Genomic DNA, 24,228 nt, shown 5'->3' on the forward strand with positions numbered 1-24,228 from the left:
CTGTCATTTACAGCTGGGCTCTGTGTACATCACAAAAGAAGGATCTTATATCAAACAGGTATATGGAACCCAAAGAAACTGAGAGAAAAATCTATAGAAACAACAGTAATGATAATCAGAAAGGAGAAGCAGGCAAATTGTGTGTATGAAAAGAAATATTTACATAAAAAAAATGCATCAGTAAGCCTTTAATTTCAACCCATAGTAACTTCAGAGCTTGAATCTGAGCTAGACTTCATGATAAAAGAGAGGCTAAAGCAATTATATTATAAACAGATCGGTTCAGCTTCTCTAAAAGATATCTTAAGTATTCATCACTCATTATAAAATTAAACTGTCATATCTTGTAGTGACTTAAGAGAATTCAAACCAGAAACATCTCAATGTTAGAGCACTTTGCAATTTTGATTTTCTTTGAGGTACTTTTGAGTTTAATTAGAATAGAATCTTCAAAGAGCTCACTAGTTGGCTACCTATTGTGAAAAAAGGCCAAAGGGTGGCTCTGCACCACTAATTTATAATCTTTGTCTCGCAAATCCTTGGGACTTGCTGGTCACATTTCTAGTCAGTAGAGCAGAAATGTGGGAACAAAGCTGCTAAACACCCAACAGCTCTCCCACAAAATGGGTGGACTTAAATTCTTAGCCATTATTCCAGAATAACTTTTGCCATTTTTCCTTGTCACATCTTTCATTACAATCCAATTATTTAAAGATCATTTTGACTGAATGTCTACAAAAACCTGCTTACATATTTATCACAGTCACCCTCAAATAGCAGCATGCCATGACTCGTAGATCCTATTAGCAGTAATAAGATGTGAGTATGTCACTGAATTATTGTCAGTGTCTCACAGTTAGACCCCTGTAAGAAACATGTTCTGAAAATGTTGACAAGAAGGTGACATTCCAGTCTCTTGTCATATTTTTACATTCTATGTTGAACAATACCAAATAAAATTTCACTGAACAACCTCTGTAATAAGAGAAGATCAACATTCAGATATAGTTTCACAAAGCAACAAAAATAATATGTCAACACTCAGCAACTCAAAATCATCTTAACACAAGGTGAAAAGGGAATAAATCAGGGTCACTGGTTCATAGCTATGTCTGAAATATTACATGAAAATGCAGAGATTAGTCTTAGAGCAACAGAGGTGCCTCATGGAAATGCTGTTCTCAGTCCTGGTCTTTTTGTTATTTCCCCGATCTTGTCAAGTAATTTTGCCTTAACAACACATTTTGCCTTAAAATTTTAAAGATGTTCACTGTGGATCACATGAAGACTGGATGGTAATAAATAGCTGCTGGCATTTTTTTTAAAGGACTTACACTATGACTATCAGGCTATTCTACTTTTTGCAATTTGGAGGAGACTCATGAAAGAAAACCAAACTGAATCTTTGTCAAAATATTAATGCCTGTTAGGTTTTTTTGTGTTATTTCGAAATTATGTAAGATATTTCTGTCATCTTGCATCTACCCGATGTTTCAGATGAAAATCGGGAAAAAATTTCCAAGCATCAAATGCTTCTGAATCTAAATCAAGATATAACACTAACTGGGTGCCGTCAGAATCATGACAATATCAAGTTTATAGTTTGAATATCTAGACCTGAAAATGAGAAACTGAATTAAGTACTCTATACAGTGCTTTGTTCTATACAGAACAAAGATGTTCTTAGATTTTATAAAAAGTCCCTGACAGCTCAGAAATACAGGTTCCTGGTTACTTTTATTTTTTTTATTTTTATTTTGTCAGAACTAAAATACAGGTTACAGAACTAACAACAAGAACGTACATAAAATGTAGTCTCAAGTTAAAACAGCAGACTCCCAGAAGTTCAGTTACATAAGGCAATTTGCTACAGACATACTTGTATATTAAATTTGCCTGAAATATAAACAATGGTGGCTTTATCATTGACTGTGCAAGAACTTGTAATGTAGCTCCTTTTTCAAATGCTGCATGATTTTTCACATCTGGAAAATAGGTACTACCGTAACTAAAACAAGAACCAGCAGTGCTATTTTAGCTGAAAACTGGTAATGCTCAGAAATACTGTTTTTATCATATTTCAGCATTTTCTCATCTATTTTAACTCAAGTGACCACTCTCCCGTCTGTGAAATCCGTGCTGGCTGTCTCCCCTTCTGCCTCTCAATCACATTAACACATGCCCATATTGCAAACAGAAATAAAATGCCCATTCCTTTTCATGTCACCCCTTTGGCATATCTCGCATACCTCTGTCCTCTCCTACAACCTCCTAATTGCCATAGTAGCGTATCTTCAGTTTGGGAAACACTATCAAACTCCAACGCAGATTGCAAGCGAAATATTCTGCATTGCATGGCAAGCGAGCCTGGTTTAAAAATAAATTCAAAGCAAAGTACATATATGCTTAGAGTTTCTTTTTACTCACAAGAGGTTCTGCCATGATGATGCGAATCTTGCGTTCAGCCTGAGTAGTGAAGTTAACAAACAAGCTCTTCAGGACATATTCGCCTGGTTTACTGTCTGGGTCAACGTTGATAGGCAACATGGCTGGAGGTCCTTTTTCTCTCTGTGTACCAGAAACAGGTGGGACAGGTGGCTTGATATATCCGTTACCAACTGGAGAAGCTGAAAGGTAGAGAAGAGACATTTATTTGTGAGTAATTCAATAGGACTTTAGTTTTCCATTGGCCTACTACACTGTCAAAGCAAAACTGGAGAATAATCAATAGTCGATACTAGTCGATAATCAAAAGAAATACACAATACATAAATACATCCATGGTATAGTTACATGTAAATTTACATAATGTAGACTGGAAGAATAAATCAAAGATGAAATTTTATATTATAATTGAGTAGTGTTTACTACGCAGTGCACACCAATCCTCTTTTTTATTTACCTGGTAAGACTTGCTGACACCTAACTGTTTGAATAACATCCTTATTCTTTATCTTGTAGGCCTGATCTGCAGCTCAGTTGTCAAATAACAAATTTATTATTTATTGCTACTCAAACTGACCCATCCTTGCAAAAGTCAGGAGTCCGAACTTTTGACTAAGGTGAGTCATAAAAGGACTGGTTTTCCTCTCGTTTATGCTCAGGTCAATCAAGAATGACTCCTTTAAAAACAATGACACTTCATGAGTATAAATCTTGCATGAAGAGTCAGACATGAAATGTTTTTCATGGCCAAAAAATGTTCATTATGTATTAGTTTTTTCTGAAAGTACCGAGCCCTACAGTCCCATTGGGCACTTGAGAGAGCACATCTGGAGTACTGTGTCCAGTTGTAGGCTCCCCCAAACAAGAATGACACTGCTATTCTGGAACAAGGTCAAGGGAGGACCATGAAGATGGTCAGGGGCTTACGTACTTGCTATGGGAGTACAGGCTGAGAGTGCTGGACTGGTTCAACCTTTACAAGAGGAGGCTAAGTTAAGATTTTATTGCAGTCTTCAGCTACCTAATGGGCTATAGGAAAGATGGGGCCAGACTCTTCTTTGAGCGTGGTGACAGAACGAGAGGTAACAGACACTAGTTGGAATGTCGGAAACTCCAATTAGATATATGGAAAAAAATTCCACTGTGAGGGGGTGATCAAATACAGGTACAGGTTGTCCACAGATATAGCAGAAATTGCACTCCTGGAGATACCTGACACTTGACTGGACAAGGCCCTGAGAAAGCTTCTCTAGTCGGTGAGCAGAGGTTGGACTAATTGCCCTCCAGAGATCCCTTCCAATCTAAATTACCCCTTGATTCTGTGAATTCCCCATAACCAACATCAAGATATTATGTACTAGGCTTAGCTCTACTTTCTGTTTTTTCTGGGAAACTCAAGAAAAAGATAAAATTGAAGTACTATGAAACAAACCCCCATTAATTCAAATATTACCATTCTACAGATAAAATTTCCGAAACAAAATTCTCAGGCTTAGATCTTATTGGCAATAAAAGTCCTGTGTGGTCTCCAGGCAGGTGCTGGTAGAAGCCTCTGTTCACTTTGCCAGGGACTTTCAAAGCAGCAAACTAAGTAACACTGGGAAGACCAGCCATTACCCACCCCGAATGCAATAGAAGTGTTGTAACACCCCTGAGCACGGCTGGTGATTGGGACAGAAGGTCTTTAATGCAATACAAGCTGTGGAAAATATTGTGAACTAATAGCATTATAACATTTCCCCATAGTATTGCATTCCAGGGTGTTCTATTGTATGCTCCATCCAAATTGCAAAGAAAGGAAGAAAGAGAATGAACTACAGTGACTGATGCTGCACATATAATGTCTTCAGCCTTTCCTTTTGAGGAGCAGAATTTCAACTACTACTGAAAGTAACTGTCAGCTATTAATTACATGAGATTGTTTTAAGAATAAATGAGATCTTAGATCTTTCCCAAATATTTTAACACTTCATTGATGCAAAAAAATGAAAAAACTAAATCCCAAAGACTACATTATTGTCTGAGAGTATTCAAGATGTGGCACAATCAGACCCCTAATTTATGCACTGAAAAATAAAAAAAGACGCATCGGAGAAAAGAGAACACATTTTCCTTTAGAAAAATCAAAGTTTAGAAGTCCACTATATGACTGTAATGCAAGATAGAAGTGCTTTTCTTCGTGTAGCTATTATTCTGCAAGTGTAACATAACCATCCTTTGAAAATAACCCTCCTGATTGATAAGGCATCACTCATTGACATGCCATCGCTTTTTAGGACAGCAGCACCACTTTTTCCACTCCAATAGATGTGTCCTGCAAGATTTTTTTCCTGCAGAGTTTCACTTGATTTTTGAGGGCAAAAACATAATCATGGAGTTTGGTTGGCATTATGACTCTTTGCATAAAATGAAGTTCATAGAACAGTTCTACATTCATATTCCAGAAAACCATTTCTAAAAATACCCTGTTGTTCTGAATAATCTGCTTCAAAGCAATGAAAAAAGAGCCACCAGAGAAGAGTGTAAGCGCTGCTGCTCTCCTGTCATCACCTGTGCTCTCCTAAAGTTTAAGCATGAAGACAGTGGGATGCAAAGGATCAGATGCAAATTTATATGGACTATGGAATATACTAGGTAATGGAAATTTCTCCACAAATAGCTTTAGGAAGGAGTCAGACAATATTTTTATGATCACTAACATATTTGCCAAATGCGTGGTTTTGACTGGCTCACAGCTATCCATGAAATCAGTTTGATCGCCAAGCGCTCAGTGAGGAAAAATGTGCTTTTTGTGAACAGTGAAACCGATTTTCTTAAGGAATTGTGTCATTTGTGCAGTGAAAGCCCTGTCCTCCCCCTTGTCATCATCCCAAGCTCCCCCCAGCCCTTCCAAAGCTCCCTCCGGAGCCCTGGGCCAGGGCTGGGCAGACGGGCTGCCCGCCAGCCAGCCTCTGCCAAGGCACACGCACCCGGCCCAGGCCACCCAACTCCTCCTGGTCACCAAAGCCATCCCAGGCTCCATCCTGAAGGAATCTGAGGGAAGGGAAGGGAAGGGAAGGGAAGGGAAGGGAAGGGAAGGGAAGGGAGGGGGTGGGATCAGGCACACCTCACATCCTTATGAAATCTAGTTTAAGAAACCCTAGTCATACTACTTGGGAGCTGCCACCCTTATCTTCAGTCATCATGGCATTCAGCCAGGATTTTGAGACTGAAGTTTAAATCCACTACTAGTACAAAGCCTTTTAACGATGATGCTGTTAGATTTGTGACACAGAATGATGTATTATTTTTTTCCAGACACATAACTGAAAAATCAATCATATGCACACTGTAACAGAAATGCAATTATTCGCAAGATTTGTCTGTGCACTAAAAATTTTTATTCTGGCTTTCCTCTGAAATACAGGCCTGTACAGCCTTTCCCCCAAAGGAAAGTAAAAGGATATCCTAGGGGTTAACATCTCATTGCTACAGCAATTACAGCAGTTATAGAAATGACTGATATATGACACTGATTTAGTTCAAAGTTTTAAAATATCGTTTTGTAGCTGCTATCTCCATACAAGCATCTTCAGTGTGGAAGTTAACATTGCCAACAGTGTGAGGCTTCTGAGTTAATCATGAGTTGGTCATGAACTATTACACACAGGTTTGGCTTTCCAATGCATCTTTTCAGTTCCATTATCTCAAGCATTTGCATATGCTTGATATTTGCATTGCAAAAATCTGGCCCAGTGACCGGACTGTCACTGACATCTATACCGATGATGTATGAGCCTTAAGAGAATACAGTTCTTTTTCCTGGACTGAGAGCCCTAGAAAGCCCATTTAAAAAAAAAAAAAAGTTGCCTCTGAGACATAAAATTGGAAATTAAGGACTCAGAATTAAAGAAACAGCTGCATTACAGTCATCTATGACTGGTCTCTTTATGATGACATATTATAATGTGGGCCTTAAAAATAGCAATAAAAAGGATGTGTCCATTTTTGCCATCTATGCCAGTGAAACAATGCCCTATTAAATAAATGGTGTAATTTTTACACGAGAAATCACCACATACAGGTTGCATGGTTTTATGCAGAAGATGTCTGATGGGGTTGGGGTGAGAGGGAAGGGGTTATACTCAATTCTAAATATTGATTTCATTGACAATTTCATTAACAATTTCATTGACATTCATAGCTTTCACTATTTGATTTCAAAATAATAATGTTCTACAAAGAGAAGTACCAGAATTGACCATTGAAACGTTTTATTTTGAAGTCCCAATGTATTGTAGGATACCGGTCACCACACAAATCCTGCATTAAATTAAACCCTTAACCTAGAGAAAAGTAGCTCATTCCCCAGGAGAATGAATGGTGATGCATGTGCTGGAGACCAAGATAACCCTGATGCCCAAGGACTCTGCGATAGCAGAGAATCTGTAGGTCAATTTTAAGAAGTTGTATACATATTTAAAGCTGCTATCTTAGGAAAATCTGTTAAAAATATTAACTATGCCTGATCAACTCGAAGATGACTATCATTTTGAGGGGAAATTCTGGCTGAGGGCTTCTTCTCTCAAACAACCCATTTTCTTGGTTCTAAGATATGTTCCCAATTTTTCTACTGCATCTGCAAGAAGCTGTATTTCAGATCACATTCTTTTCCTACACAACATTTTGATTTAGTTCAGGCTATAAGCATAAGATTTTCTAAATCTTATATATTTTTAAAAAAATTTTTAAAAAGGAGTAAATATGGAAGTAGCAATGCATTGTCACATATGGTTGTCACCACAACCATATCCTATTGCCACAGAAAGGATTACTGAACCAAAATCACTGCTAATTTTTTCCCTGTATTGATCATTTCCCTGATCAGCGAAATAGCTGTAAAAAAGCCCAGTAGTTTTAACACTCACACACACACATGGTCACTAAGCCGATACTGGGGATGAGGGCAGAATTAAATTACCAGAAGAGGCTCTCTGCTATGAATTCCACTACAGGTAATTTTCTTAAAACTCTAAGATGAAGCAAAAACAACAGAACAATCATAATGCACAAGCCAAGAGTCTGTGCTGCACTGGATACAACTTCAGCCAAACAGAGTTACTGAACTTTCAGTATCATTAAGCAGAAAAAACAAAGATTGTGTTTTTTTAGTGAACTGTGTCAAATTCACGCTTTAGTAAATACAAACAAACTACTAACACAAACCAAAACACGTATTTGCGGTGTTTTCGTACCTACCGAGCCCCTTTATAAAGCCGATCACACTGGACTTTCTCCAACACGCTACTGTAATATCCATGAGCCTCTGAATACCTGGAACGTCCCACTCCTTCAGTTAGAAAAGTCAGAATCCTTTTCTAACTACAATCCAAAAGGAAATCAGTTGTTTCATAATCCTGTTCCATATTTCAATATAAGCTTTTCAGCACTGAGGCAGACGTTTCTTTCAGTTTTTTGGTTTTGTTTGTTAATATACAAGTGCTGAAGACCTACAGTGTGTGAGCTAGAGCAGGCCTCCGGATCGGATCAGCCTTTCCATAACCAAAGGGGTAATTTTTAGCTTCAGCATATGATGATGACCACTCACGGAGTGGCTGCATGTCTATATTTATCCACAAGTACATACTATGCTGACAGATTAGCGAAACTACTTCAGGCACTCCAAGAACATGAGACAGGATAATGGAGTCCGACATAAACAAACCATGCATATCAAACACACATATTATCATACAATCCAAGCTGAAAGCAATTAGTATGGAAATGCAAAGCACCGAGACAAACGCAGGGTGGGTTTTCTTTTGTAACTAAGGTCTTCTGGCCAAAAGTACGCTCAGCTTAAATTCCTCGTGATAAAACCAACACGGTATCTCTTCGCATGCCAAGTCAGCGAAAACCCACATATTTTTACGGATAATTATACATCTGCTGAAATAACTCCTAAGAAAATTTGCTTTGTTTTAAAACGGCAATTATAAAATGAAAAAGAAAACACATCTTGAAATAAAGCGTGAGGAATGTAATTTACAAGGATATAGTACGTGTGCCAAGGTTACCAAGAGGTGGCTTTTTCACCCTTTGAAGGAGAACATTCCTGATTAGTTTGAGCGTGACAGACAAAGAGAATAAAATTCAAAGAAAACTTTTGCTGAAGGAAACAAGCTAAAAGATCCATTTTTTATCTTGGTGAAAGAAATTGCAGGATTTCCAAGGGATATGTTATTCTAGTGTATTAGTGCAGTAGTAGCACTATTTTAATGAATGCTTCCCTTGTTCATTTGCACATTTCAATAAAAAATAACCATAAAGGGATAAAGTTAACCAATAAAACATAATATTAATGATTTGCAATATATATGATAAGAAATAAGTTTATTTAAATTACAGGACTTTATGACGAAAAATTGATGCTCCTGATGTGGTTTTCATCCCCTCTTAGGAGGATTTACACTCAAAAATGAGACCAGCAAGAATTCAGTCAGCACATCTGAGTCCCACATCCAAACTATTTGGAAAGTAAAAGTGGAAGTTTTGGTGGTACCAGAGTTGGCCTTACTCTTCACAGGGAATCAATTTCATGCAATATGAGTATTTACCTACCTATTTTGTTTACTACTTATTTTCCATTTTTTATTAAGAGAGTTAATAAACCAGGGAGTAAATATACAATTTATAAGACACTTCTCCCCTCTTCTCAACCGCATGCTTATCTAAATAGAACTTAAACTAATTACGAAAGTAAGTGTAAGAGTGTATGGCCTATAGTGATGTCTAAGGTCCATGTAAAAGCTGCTGTATGACTCTGCCATAAGCAGCAGCACCGCAGACACAGCTGAACTTTAGTGCTGGAAACCACTGACAGTCCCAGCTGCAGTGAGGCTGGCACGCACCCTCCCAGGGATGCAGACATCTGCAATTAACGTTTTGCATATGTATGTCCCGGGCAGACAGTAGCAACTGTGGAGCTTTGATACAACACTTAACTGAATATGCTGCTGCAAAGCTGCCTCTATTTTAATAAAAAGTGGAAAATAAGCAATAAACAAAACATGTAGGCAAATATTCACATTACATGAAATTGATTCCCTGCGAAGGCTCATTTGCAGGTTAAGGGAATTCTTTGCAGGGAAAAATGCCCTCACTGACAGCAGTATGTAGACACAGACAGTAGACACAGGCACATTCAGACAACCAGAACTTATGGGGGACTTTATATTGCAAAAAGCTTAAACATATTTTCCCTCTGAGTAGAACAACATTGTCTCCAAAACTACACATACTAGAAAACTCAGTGAACTTTTATCTTAAAATTCAAAACTCTGAAGGCTCTGTCTAAAATTGTTGTTCAAGAAACTACTGGGAGTAGGCACTAACTCATTATGTGCAGCTGTCTTGACACAGAACATGACATAAAACTATCCCAACTCATCCTGTCTTTAAAAGCCTATTTAATCCAAATACAGGATTCTTCAGGAAGAGTTATGTTGGTTCACCAATTAGGTAGATGGTCTGCAATGTAACAAAGATAAACCCCAACAATTCCACACAAAACAAAAGCCTGGGCATAGCATGTAACTCCCTGTGCCAGAGAAAATACTACCTAGTCTAGAAGATAAAATGGAAAAGGTCATGAGGTCAGCAGGGAAAAGTATAAAAGAAGTTCAAGATTCTGGAGCAAAACAGTTCAATCTGAAAACACATCTGAAGTGAATAACAGATTTGGGAGGATTTCCAAAAAGGTGGTGAGAGATGATCTGGCTCATCCAAATGAAAATTGTCAAACTACTTGATTACGCTGGAACTGTACGGAAGAAAAGGCGAATTTATAAACTTCAGATTCCTCCCTTTCTTTAAAGAGATGTGCCTCGGGAGAGTCATTTGTGTAAAACAGTATGGGCCAGAAAGGAAGGAGATATCTTGAGTAATAAAGGCATTCCAGGACTTGGTCACAGATTTGAGATAAGAACAAATTTTAATTTATTTCCGTCCAGAGACTTAGTGAAAAAAATGCTGTTGCCAGGTTTAGATATGTTTATTCCACTTTTTTCAGAATCCTTTTTCAACTACAGAAGACAGTTCCAAACCCTGTCGACTTGTTTGAGCAATCCTTCTCCACACTTTCTACTGTGTTTACCACAAGAGAGTGTAAATTCTAGCTGAACAAAAGGAAGAGCAAAGCCAGAAAACAGGAGACAAATTAATTAGTGCATCCATTAAGAAATGGCAGAGTTTTGGCCAGCCCAACTACTCTAGCCAAGAAAAAGGAGGCTTGAACTTCATCTGTGTGTTCATATGCACACACATGCCACACTTCAATTTATTTTCAGTATCTTCAGGGATGTTATAAAACAGCAGGCCTAGAACAGACCCTATGATATCCTCAGCGAGAGGGAGCATTTCAGGACATTAGGCTAACTCCTTGTAGTAAACCCATTCTGCGCTCCCCTGAATCCAGAAGTGGACAATGATTTGCAGAATGAAGATTCAGAACAAGTCCCTGATGCGCTAATTTCTTCGTCAGATCCAGTCCTCTACGGGATAGAAATAAAATGCAGCATCCAGGAAAATATGCACATGGCTGCTCGGTAAGCCTGATGGATGCTAAAATACCACTTCTGGGGAATGCTCTTTTCTGCATGTCCACAAAGAGCTCAAATGTTTGTTCCACTCAGAGATGCTTATGAAGCAGCCATGAGGAGGAACCTCTTTACTTTGAGGGTCACAGAGCTCTCGAACAGGCTGCCCAGGGAGGTGGTGGAGTCTCTGTCTCTGGAGATGTTCAAAACCCCCCTGGATACATTCCTGTGCAACCTGCTCCGGGTGAACCTGCTCTGGCAGGGGGGTTGGACTAGATGATCTCCAGAGGTCCCTACCAACCCCATATCATTCTGTGATTCTGCGATTCTGAGAGGAACCCCATTAGGAAATAACCAGTTAATACAGACATCTCTGCCCAGGCTCAGGGAAACACGAACATTCCTTGCACACACTGACAGGTCTTAGTTGAGAAGGATGTATGCGGTGAAGTGCTTTGAAGCTTAGGATCTTGTTCAGCCTGGTACCTTGGAAAGACTAAAACTGTTGGTTTGGCTTTATTAGCCACTAGCATCCTCCTGGCCCTCACACCATGGCTGCTGGCAGGCAGGTGTTACAGGTTTGTAATCTTCAGATGGGCACTGCAGTTCTGTGCAAGAGAGGGGTGATCGATATGAGACCCCACAGTGGAAATTAATGGGTGGAACACATTTTCTCCTCCTGCAAGAGACCACATCTCCATATGCAGGGGATTCAAGAAGGACAACTGCCAAAACAAACAAACAAACAAACAAACAAGAAATCCTGGTCATATACGTCCATTCACTTTCTAAAGTCCTTTTCACTGACTTGGCAAAGCTCCTAGTAACTATGATCCCGTAAGATGTAGTTGCAGGTCAGGGGTTGAGCAGCTGAACAACGTTCCCTGGGCTTTTTATCAAGACATCTGAGCGAGCCAGGAAAGCAATTCTCCTTCCTGCCCATTCTCTTTGCTCACCACTTATTTTTCTGCTCCTTTTCCTTTAGATCATTATTTTCTTGTGTACATATACTGCTGTGCTGAAGATACGTGGGAATGTAGGCATGTAACATAAAGATTTTTAGCTGTGCCAATTTTAGAATTTACTTGGTTTATTATAATATTGAAGACTGAAAAAGCTAAATGACATGGGAAACCACGGGGACAATTCCAAAATAATTTTCAACTAACATTTGAGTGCTCCATTTGGGGGTGGCTTCTCACTAAAGGAAACATCTGTGTTGCTTCTGATGGGATCCAAATCAAACAGAACCACTTCTCAGTTTCTGTGTTTTATATGGTAATGACATGCTGCCTCTTTGAAGGCTGACTCGAGACTAACAATACCCTTTCAAAATCTTGATACCTTTCTAGATAAATTCAAAAGTTTTGCTATCTTTGCCAATTATTCCAAAAGTAAAAGCTCCAAATAAGGGTGGAAAGATATATTCAAATCATCATTTTTGGATGAGTAGATTAACTGACTTTTGAAAAATTAAAACAAAGAAAAACATTTATTTCTGAAACTATTCCAGAATTACTTTGAGCTCAAATAGAGCTTAAAAAGAATTTTATTTTAAATAAAGATGTTCATACTCTTCTTTTACACTTTTTTATGTACTAGGGGAAAAAGGTAGCCTCCCCTTTGGTTTTGCTGGATCAGAAAATAGCTTCCTGTAAGATTTTTTAGACAGATGTTTTGTTTGGTTTACTTTCCTTTTCAGAGACAAGGAGATGAAGATATTCCTGTCATTTTGTGGCTGATGGGTGTTAGCAGAAGAATTATTTTTAGGGAACTTGGAAAAGTGCCGAGGAAGCACAAGGCTACAAGAGTCCAAAAGAGAAGGAATAGTTATTTCCAAAAGAGGGAGCAGGAAACAGGGAGGATGTAACCTGCATCTTCCTTCCCTACATATTTTCTCTTGGAGAGAATATACTTTCCCTTTCTTTCTTCAGTGTTTCACAATAAAACTGTTAGTGTCTGGATAAGATGGAATTTTAAAAAAAGATAATTCAGCTGTTTATTTTTTACTACAGAGAGACATTAAATTGTTGTCTGTTTGTCCACACCTGCTCTTCCAACCCACTGACAAATTTTTGTTCATGCTGTTAAAAACTCTTGAGTTTCACTGGGATGAAAATGACATATCAGTTATGGATGATGTGGCTTCTGTGCAATGTACACACATGAATGAAAACCCAAGTGTGTTGTAATGCACTTGTACAAACACAAGCCATATTTTATAACTGATGCACAAAAAGAAACAGGCTGTAGCTCATTTCCCTCTGATATTGCATGGTCTGAACAGTCCTTCTGACCTAACACAGCTCAGTGGCTAAGAACTGATTTTGCTTATTTCATGCCGTAATAAATACGATGTTGTGATTTGTTACGTTTCAAAGTGTAGCACTACATTGAAGAAAAATGTTTACAACCATACTTGCTTCCTCGACCTCGTCTTCTGATGCACCTGATCTACAGCTGCCTCTTAGGGAAAGGTTCAAATTTAGCCACCTACAAGCCAAATATCAAATTTAACCTTGCCATCTGGGCTCTGAGTAGAGTAAATGAAGAGAGACTCACAATTCTAGGTGATCCATCATATCCTTCTTAGATTCTTAACTTAAGAGAGAATAAATCACTTCCTTTCTAGAGGTGCCTTTCACTTGTCAGTGATTACTGAGGGAGAACTGACAACAAAGATATGCATCCAAGGCTATAAGAAATAACTCTCACCCGTAAGTCTGTAAACTCTTCAAGAGCACCTTGTATAGACTGAACTGCATCGTGGTGAGCTTCAGCTGCTGCTGGCTTGGATTCATGCCCTTGCTCGTGTGGGTGGAAAATGGCACAATAGCAGGAGTAAACCAAGCCGCGAGCTGGCACTGTGAACTGGCAAAGCTAAACCTTCACAGATCATGAAGACTTTCACAAAATTTTGTTATGCTTTCTGTGATGAAACCACAGGAGAGATTTCTGTGAATAAAGGCTAACATGAGAAGAAGTCAGACATCCATTCATGTTTCCCTCTACAGTGGAGCGTACAAAGTAACATCTATACAAAGAAAAATGAGAGAAAAAATTTTGCAGCCAAAGTCCAGATTAATAATTATCATTATCACTCCCCTACTCTATGTCTGATTGAATCATTATTTTCAGTATTTAATACTGGCTGCAGCAGTACATTCACAACATCGTCTATCTTCTATATTAAATTAAGCACTATTTGGCCTCTTTGCTTACAGACAAGCCAACACACGATGTGTCATCTTTTGTTAGGCACACCCCATCATGATGCTGTAGCATCTAATAACCCTTTATTAACATTACATTAACAACTCTTTCTTTGAAAGTGGAGCTCGCTTGTTTCTTAGCCACAAACCTAAAGGCAAAGGTAAATGTTTGCTGGTGCTTTGCTAGGCTCAGGCTCCAGGATATAAATATTTCTCATGGTGACTCTCAAATATAAAACCAGCAGGGACAAGATAATGACTTTCACCATCCACAGGAGCTCAGTGAAGGTTTTTGAAATTCTGGCTTGAGTACAGCTGCCTACTCAAAAACTTTCACTTTGAGCAGTTGAGTGAAGCGCGTGGAATTTAGCTGCTGTCCGAGGGACCTTCTGCATGAGCAGGCAGTTGCAAATACCAAACACAACATGGACAGGACACCGCTCTCCTGCTGGGCAGTGGGCCACGACAGAAGACTCCTTCCATGTATTGAAATGTCTACATGTTTTGGAGTAAGTGACTACCAGAAATACATTATTAAATTTGGAGAGGAACAGGACCTATAGAGACAAACTCTGCATCAGTTAGTTATGAAAATAAAGGAAGAATCCTAAGGTTAACATCAGATTTTCCAAATAAACAGCTTAGACGCTGAGAAAACAGAGTAATTCCTTAGAAAAAGTGAAGAGCCTAATTACATCTGAAAGTAATAAAAAGATTCCTTTTATGGGATATTTAAAGAGAAATACTGTATTCCTGAGGTGTTTTTTGTATCAGGTGTTTTTTTAAAGTGTCAGCAAGGACAGGCCAAGCAACAACAACACAGTTGGCCTGATATTCATCCAGGAATGGCTGGATTAGATTAACAAAGACTCATAGTATAGCAATACAATGCCATAAGCATAGGGTTCTGGAAAGCGGATTAAACTAACTGTATCTTTTTACAAGATTATAAATTTACTTAACAAGGTTAAAAGTGGAGTCTTATATTCCTGTTTGGCAACTGGACTGCAAAATGAGAACGAAAGAATCAATTTTGGTTTTGTTCACAACAAAAACAGATTAAAAACTAGGTAATAGATTCTTCTCAACATGGGCTAAGTGAGACTCATACCCTAGTGAATGTACTTCCAGTGGAGATACAGAGACCAGCTCTTGGTCCTGTACCATTTGTCCTTACTGTTAATGACATAAAAGAAAACAAAAACATTTCTATAAAGTTTACAGGCAAAGCACAAATTAAGAGTGGCAGACAGAAAAAAACAGTAAAAAGATCCTTCTACTTTGAATAGCATTTTGAAAAGTAAATGCAAGGAAAGAATATATGAGATATTAATTCTAAACTATGGAGAATTGCCAGAGACAAAGGAGGCATGCTGCATGGACAGAATAAGGCTTTCTATTCCTGGGAAGCACTGATTATGAAAAAAAGGCCTGAGACCAGGATGACTAATGTGTCAAAAACAGGCTGCTATTCTTGTGACCTGAAGAGCTATGGAGAGCCTTTTCAAGCAGGATAAACACAAGCAAAAGCAGGAAAGATCTATTGCTTCACTGCCAATGTCTCTGCAACGAGTGCTGGGTGCTCAGTCCCGTTCTGGTGTCTGCAGCTTGAGAGAGATGCTGAAGAACTAGAGGACATTCAGGAAAGGCAACAATAACTACTGACTGGAAACCTGCCTTAAAGCCTAGTTTAGTTTGACTGTGAGAAAGTTACACAGTCATTTAATCATATCCTCTATTGGCAGGAATTTGTACCTATTGCAGTGACACCTATTTGCAAGGTGTTTACATGGAGCCACTCAAGTCAAAATGCCTTTTTAGACAACACAAGCACTCAGGCACTTCCAAGGTGTGATTCATTGCCTCCTAATAAACACATGTAAAGTAGCTCATCTGAACTGTACCCTGAAAGCCCATATTTCTCTCCACTGGCTATCAGGAAAGCCAGGCTTGCTGCCACGTGTAATATACATTATCGAGGATGCCTGAAAGTTAGGTGAGATGACTTCCATGCTTGCTAAGCATGAAGATGAGGAACAGAAATTTGCTGACAGACAGCTCTTCATTCACTAACATCCAATGTCTGGAATTTTAAACTAGACAAATGCATTAAAGAAGTTAAACACAAAGAGGAGGCAATTAACTGCCAGAATGCTATTAAGGCTGGTACTGATTCTTCCATTAGTGGAAATTTTAAATTAAGATTTTTTTTTTTGAAGATGTGCTTTAGCTCAAACAGAAATTAATTCAGAGAAGCCATAAAGCCTACTCTATGAGGAGAACAGACTGGATGACACAATGGGTTTTCTGGTTGTATAATTTATGACTCGTTGAATACATTAGTAGAAAACATATTACTGAGAACAATCTTTCATTGGTAGAAGTACGATACAGATGTTCTAAGAAGGATTCTTCTATCTCTAATCTTGATAATATCAAGAAGCAGAAGTCTGAAAGCATATCAGTACTTTGTCTTAGTATATCCTGGTACAAATATAACTTGTGTGATCAGAAAATCTTTGTGATATATGTAATAATTTCCCGTCATGATTGCTTGCTTGTCAAACACACTTTGCCAAAGCAGAAGCTGATTTTAAGGGCGGTTTTTTAGAATACACCTCGGGGAAACATGAAAATGGAGGCAACTTATTGGGATGATAAAATTTTCAGGGAATATTTTACAGAAAAAGTATATTGCCAGAATAATTTATAAATATACCTTATAACTAAAAGTGATAGCCATAGAAAACAGTGCTTTGTCTAAAGAGAATGACTGTCTAGAAAAGTGAAGCTCTCTGAAAGTGCAGTGATATGCTCCAGGGGAGCCATATTCCACTGTCTGAGTGATTGTCCTCGGAGCACAGAAGAACCACGGCTGAAACGCCATTACTGAAAATATGTTCACATGCACATGAAGGCAAACTGTCCTGAGAACCTGGAAAACGCTAAAATCACATCTTAGTGCGTGTTACAGATCACCAACAAATGCCTTGTCATCTGCAATGGAACAAAGCTGAATCAATAGAAAGATTCAAGGCCTGTTCCTTGTACGGTAGGAAAGTCTGAAATAAAATTCACTTTCATGCTTAGGTGTATAAGAAAGGTTGTGGTAATGGTGTATGTACTACAGAGTTGTGTATTCTACCTATTGAACATAATTTTCCTCATTCTTCTCTTGCAGCACCTAAGAAGTTCAGCAAATGCAGTAAATTGTCCTGCCTCTGTGCCAAAGAGAACTTTATAACACAAAGCTGAAGGTCCAAGGGGGCAGGAATACTCAGAAGAAAAACACGTTTCCAGTATGAAGCAAATAGGCTAGAAACGTTCTGTTAAAAGACCCTGATTCTCACTGTAGAAAGAAATTAAAACCAGAACAAGTGACCTAAAAATGCCTTAATGTTTTTGTAAACAGGTATGGAATCAAAAAGATAACTCAAAGAAAAGAGGTTAGGCAATGTTTGGCAGTGCTGTTCCATAAACTGTGATCTTACCATAAATTGTATTGGTTACAAACATCAGCTGTTGTAATGGAACATCACTTCACATCAAACACAATGACAAGCTATATTAGCATAATGGGTTATTATTCCCAGATCCGTGTGATCAGTACTCCATGGCAACCCAATGATAATGAACGGCTTTGTCAGTAAGAAAGCATCTACAAAACTATATGAAGCATGAACCTCAACTACCTCAAATAGTAGACAGGGCTGTTAAGTTAAGAATTTAAACACCAGCAATGGCATTTCTTTCCATATGTACATGGAAAGATGCACTGAGATTTTCAGTACGTTCTCAGCTGACCATCACCACAGTGGGGACTTGGCATTTCCCAAGACACTTTCACTCAGGGCTCATGTCAGTTGAAAAGTTGGGTGCATGAACCTGGACTGAGGAACAGAAACCAGAAAACTGACCCAAATGATGACGTTCCCAGTGATCAGACAGCAGCTCAAACAGGCTTATTGCCTGAGCAATGCCTGAGCAATACATCCCCACGTGGACCTCACATAGTCGAGCCACTTCAGATGCACAAAGCAGAGCAGAGAAGGAGCTCCTCTCCTTGTCCATTTGGCTGTAGCTGCTTTTTAGGTAACAGTTTAAAGGCTAGAGAACTCACCCAGAATGAGGTAGTGTTGGGTTAAATACTTAATTAACCCTCAGGCTTTTGAAAGAACTCTCAACTCCCACCTTCTTGGAGAACACTCTCATTTTGCAGCTACTGCCCAGAACAGTAAGGATTGCCCAAGTCCTACTTGTTTGAGGTTTGTCAAATTTGAAGAAAGAATTCAATGTGCTTTGAATTAGAGATGAAATACATCGGCAAGCATGGCTCTAGCTCATGAGTTGCCACTCAATTAATCACTGAGTGACAATCGCTAAAAAAAATCTGTGATAGATTAAATTATAATCACAAGTAACATTAAACAATAAAGGCATTAGGCAAAGGAATGTCTACATTGGTAAATTACCTGTTGTTCCTGTCACTGTATGTTAGATACACTTCACTAAAGCCTTCAAATCAGACCCTTCAGATATTTCTACTTGCTTTCTGCCCGAGTCTGAGCCATACTAAATTATGACCATCATATTCATTCTCATCCTCATCCTGGGCTTCTTACTGTCCCACAAAGCCAAGCCACAGGTAGGGCATGAATCAGCCCCCAATGCAAAAATTGTTCCATATGCCCCTCTCTTCCTCATAAAGCCATCTCTGGTTTGGCACGGTGCATCCTTGTGATAGTAAATGCCACTAAGTAATAGCTGCACAAAAAACTGTAGGACATTTTAAATGCTATAAAAAGCATGTTGTGTTTTTTATATACCCAGTCCAGACCAGCACCAAGCTACTAATCTAAAATAAATGAGCCTTCCACATGAGATAAAAAGATGCTAGGTTTATGACCAATAAAATAAATTTCCACTTACACCAATTTATTTTCTTCTACTTCATTTTAATCAACAGTAAATGCTGCACATATTGTTGCATATAATTTTTTAATATCTTTAAATAAAAGAAATGAAAATGTGAAACCATTACAGTTAAACAGATTACTTAAAGACCCTGGATATGTTAAATATGACCCTCACATATACGACATATACTAGGCACTTAACCAAAATCACAGGGATGGATGCTCTCTCCTGCAGCTGCACCCAGGCCAACTGGCCCCTACTCTGTCTTTAGGCGGAGGCAGTTCCAACCCCCCTGCCATGGGCAGGGACACCTCCCACCAGACCAGGTTTCTCAAATCCCCATCCAGCCTGGCCTTGAACACTTCCAGGGATGGGGCAGCCACAGCTTCTCTGGGCAACCTGTTCCAGTGTCTCACCACTCTCACAGGAAAGAATTTCTTCCTAGTATCTAATATCTCTCAGTTTACAACCATTACCCGTTGTCCTATCACTACACTCCAATAAAGTCGCTCTCCACCTTTCCCGTAGGACCCCTTCAGGTACTGGAAGGCCACTATAAGGTCTCCCTGGAGCCTTCTCTTCTCCAGGCTACCCTTAAAGATAAAGATGGAGAAGACGAAATGCTGAAATCTATGGGGTTACTTTTATTCAGCATTTCAGAAAAAGTCAATGTCATAGAATTGAGTTACAACAGATGAAATTGCAAACATCGGGCATAAGGACTGAAAAAAAAATGTATTGTGTTGTTTTTTCAAAACTTTACATTGTATTTTGATTTTACTATTCTGTAAAGAGCAACCAAAGATCATTTTCTTTTATTGAAAAAAGTAAAATCTAAAACTTTATGTGGAATATCCTAATATAGTAATTGTAAAATAGAGCTTTTAAAATAGAGCATGTGTGTTAAAAAACACACATGAAATCAGCCTAACTCCAATTCCACTGATATAAACAGCTAAATATTCACTTGTCTTCAGTGAAAAAGCCTTAGGACAATGTTCAGCTTTCTGAGAATGCTGCTCAGTACAACTTACTTAAATTATCAACAGAGGTATTTAACAGAATTTCATTACACTGTACAAGTTCTTGTAGTTTATGGAAAACCATAGCTATAATTTGAATTCACAATGCACATGATGTGTATGACTCAAAACAGAAAAAAAAGAGATTGAAAAAGATTGACATCGATTACTCTCATCATTTGTGTCATAAGAAGTTCTTTCTGGTGAGGGTGACAGAACCCTGGAACAGGCTGCCCAGGGAGGTCGTGGAGTCCCCTTCTCTGGAGATTTTCAAGACCTGCCTTGATGCAGTCCTGAGTGATGTGCTCTGGGCAATCCTGCTTTGGCAGGGGAGTTGGACTAGATGATCTCTAGAGGTCCCTTCCAACTCTGACAATTCCGTGATTCCGTGATTAGCAAGATATAATTTGTTATATATATATATTTATGCACACACACATATATACATAACAACACTGTATAGATTGAAACCTTCCAACCAAATGTTTCAAACTCTGCTTCTATATAGTATGTAAACATGGCCAACATAATAAATGTAAACTGTATCAACATGAAATGTCATTTCTGGATTTAATATAATAAAAATTAAAACTTTATAACAAAAAGTCATGTTCTGAGGATAACACCATAGTATAAATGTATTCTTTAAAATGCATGACATTTCAGTCGCGTACACTTTAGGAGAATTTACTAATAAGGATGAAATCTGGTATGTTAATCCTTAGGGTAAGTGCTGACTAGTATTATACATCCCTTTACACTTAATTGAGAAAAATGCTTGATTAAAATCAGTGGCAGCAACTTTGTAGAAACTATCTATCTCATTACTTTGCAGGAATAGATTCCTTTTTGTCACAAGAAAATGACTGCATAAAGCAATAATAGCCTTCACAGTGGACTAGAAAGAATGGGATTAATAGTAGGCAGAAAGCCATTCTAAGTATCTATTAATATCATAAACACATAATAAATTTAAACAAATCTCTCAGTTCCCTGTAGTGTGATGCTTCCATTTTGCTGCTTGAAGGTCTACTGTTTTTCTCAAAGAAATTACAAACCCCTTACTTGGAATTGCCATTCTCAGCAGCTCTGCTGTAATGGACAGACCTCTGGGTTTCCCACTTGGAGCAAAACAGAGCTGGGAACTGGCCCAGGTGCAGCTCTGTGTGTGCATGGACCTTCCCTTGCTGTGGTTGCAGAAAACAGTCAGTCCTATGCCTCTCCTTCCAGTGCAGAGCTGGCCCTTACACTACAGTTTAAAAACGTAGCCAGTCTTGTTTTTCATGTTTCAAAAATAAATTCTGTCTTGAAACACATTTACAGATTCTCGTGGCAAGTACATTTTCGGATTTTTACTCTGAATAACCCCTCATTTCATATAATCCTAGAATCACAGAATACCAGGTTGGAAGGGACCTCAGGGATCATCTAGTCCAACCTTTCTTGGCAAAAGCACAGTCTAGACAAGCTGGCCCAGCACCCTGTACAGCTGAATCTTCAAAGTGTCTCATGTTGGGGAATCCACCACTTCCCTGGGGAGACCATTCCAACGGCTGAGAGTTCTTATCATGAAAAATCTTCCTCTTGTGTCCAATCAGAATCTCCCCTGGAGTAACAGGTACCCATTACTCCTCGTGTTTTCCACGTGACTCCTTGTAAAAAGGGAGTAATTTGTTTATTCTTCTTTTTTCTCCTTTCTCTTTGCTGATACTTATGTACTCTAATGTAAGGATTATCACAAATGTCATTAACGTGCTATTTACCTTCTTCCAAATCCCTAATGAGGATGTAAAATAGAATAAAGCCTAGAGTCCATCCCTGAAGTACCCAGCTGCTTAGCTCCGTATGACAACAAACCATCAGCAAGGACACTTTATTTACAGTACCTTGTGCCAGTTTTCAACACATTGCTCATAAAACTATTATGCTTGAAAGTATGCTGAGTGACACTGAAATATTCATTAATACCAAACGCGTGGTCTGTTTCCTCATTCACCTGAGAACTCTGTCAACCAGATCTGTCTGACATCCTCCCTCAGGAGATGCTAGGACAGACTAGCTTTTATTATGAGCTTATACATTACCTGCCGTATTGGAGAAGAAATGCATTAGGAAGTTATCTGCTACTGCATTACAAGTCATAATAATTCAAATAATAGCCTGGTAAGAGGATTTTATTTTTTTTTTTGTATCTATGTGCTTTCCACTGTGTGCTGCATTACCTCATTGGACCCAGGCTTTCAGAAGTGAAAATGATAAGTGAGGCAAGATAGTGGAGGTATGATTAATCTCGTGCCAAATGAGCCAACTGTTGACCCAGTTACCTTAACAGCACACACAAGTCACTTGCTGCTCTCCTCACCTGATAACATTTAACACTTTTGTCACCTAGCCCAAGCACTATGGCAAAGCAAGGCACACCCTTGGGCAAGGATGCAGGACGAAAATCAGGACTCCTGCACTGCATTCTGCGCTTGGGAGGGGATTTCTCCTGTCTCTCACCTCCCCCATCTCCCAGCTGCTCTCTTCTTACTCCATCTCTACAATCTGGTGTCTCCTCATGGCTGTGTCTTCCCCACTTCAGGCTCCCCGTTCCAGTCCCGTGCACTGCTCCTCTTGCCGAGCCAAAGATTGCTCATCTCATTCCTCCAGCCCTCTCATCTCCATCCCTACCTCTTCACCCACCCCTTTCCAGTCCCACCTTGGCCCCATCTCCTACCAGTCACTCTTCATTTCCACTCCCGCTCTCCGAGAAGCATCCATTCCCCTATTCCTGATTCCCCCACCCACGATGACTCCCCTGACTCTTCTCCCTTCATTCCTGCTGGCTCTTTGCTGTGTTTTTAATCCAAATTCATTCTTCCCACCCACCTTCACTTTCTTCATGCAGTCACCATACGGAGGGACTTGGCTGTAATGTGTCTGCCCCTCACCCATCCCCAAGATCCTCTTCAAGAGAATTTTTAACACATACAAACAACAGTTCTTTTGCCTTTTGTCATTCTTGGAGAGGGTAGGACCATTTCTTCAGAAAATTCCAAAATTCCCCTTCAGGGACATTAAGTTTAGAAGTGCTTTAGCTCAAACTGCAAAGCTCAGGAAAAATTGCTGGCATCAGCAAAGAGGGGTTTTACATAAAAAAGTAGGCACAGCAATATATGTTAATAATCATTAACAAATATTCTCTTTTTTCCTATCTTTTTATAAAATTCCAACCTGTCTATATTAACAATTTAGTTTTAAAAGTTCATTAAAATAGTAATTCCAATGATTCCAGTAACTTCACTTGCCATAGAAGCCTGCAGCTCCCTTCAACACCCACTTCTACCTGCCCTGACTCTTAATCCTTGAACACAACAGACATATTAGTAAAAAACATAAAATGAAATAATAAAATGAAAATATTTCCACCTTCTATTTTATAACATACATATTAAAGATTCATTATGGGCGAGCTGAGACTTTGCCTAATTTACTACAAACTCCAATGACTTTTCTATTTCAAAAGAAGTACTTTCCAACTTTTGATTCTGGAGAGTTATTGCCTTGATCAAGCACTTACCCCAGTAAAGAATATATACGTTGGTCTACCACATATTCCTGCCTATGAGTAATAGAACAAAAATTAAAATAACCACCTTGCTTTGGTTCAGAACTCACACAGATAAAGGGTGTGGTAAGGCTCTTTGTTTCAAATATCTGCCTTCAAAGAAAAAGAATTATAGCTAAGTAATTTTCTCCTCATTCAAGGCATCAGTAGCAACAAATATGCACCCCATGGAATTTAAAATATTCCAAGGACATTTCCATTTTAAAATTACTACTTACCGCCAATTAAAAATCTCATTACAAATAATAACCAGTTGAGTCGTGATTCACAATGTGTTTCTTGGCTACCAAGAGTGTGAAGGAAGAAAGGTTCTTCCAGTAAAGGAACAGAAGAGGGGGTGTCATTTCCAGCTCTAACACAGGTTTCATGTGTAATCTTGTGTTTCTCAGGTAATTTCTCTGTTTCAATTTGCCCAGTAATAGCAATAAAGGAATAATACTTCCATC

General features: G+C 38.8%; 1 protein-coding gene across 7 annotated transcripts in view; it reads right to left on the bottom strand.

Moving 5' to 3' along the window:
- The window catches only part of FRY (FRY microtubule binding protein), a 217,415-nt gene that overhangs the window by 133,686 nt on the left and 59,501 nt on the right, over positions 1-24,228 (bottom strand). For 6 of the 7 annotated variants that reach the window (XM_014965913.1, XM_014965912.1, XM_014965910.1 and 3 more), the window contains exon 2: positions 2,428-2,627. In XM_014965913.1, coding sequence (XP_014821399.1) covers positions 2,428-2,547 — 120 coding nt within the window. In that variant the 5' untranslated portion in view covers positions 2,548-2,627. Of the gene's footprint in view, positions 1-2,427; positions 2,628-7,683; positions 7,962-24,228 lie in introns of those variants that run through there. The other variant, XM_014965908.1, reaches the window with a different exon arrangement.

This window comes from Calidris pugnax, unplaced genomic scaffold, assembly GCF_001431845.1.
Source record: "Calidris pugnax isolate Ruff unplaced genomic scaffold, ASM143184v1 scaffold20, whole genome shotgun sequence".
Classification (NCBI taxonomy): domain Eukaryota; kingdom Metazoa; phylum Chordata; class Aves; order Charadriiformes; family Scolopacidae; genus Calidris; species Calidris pugnax.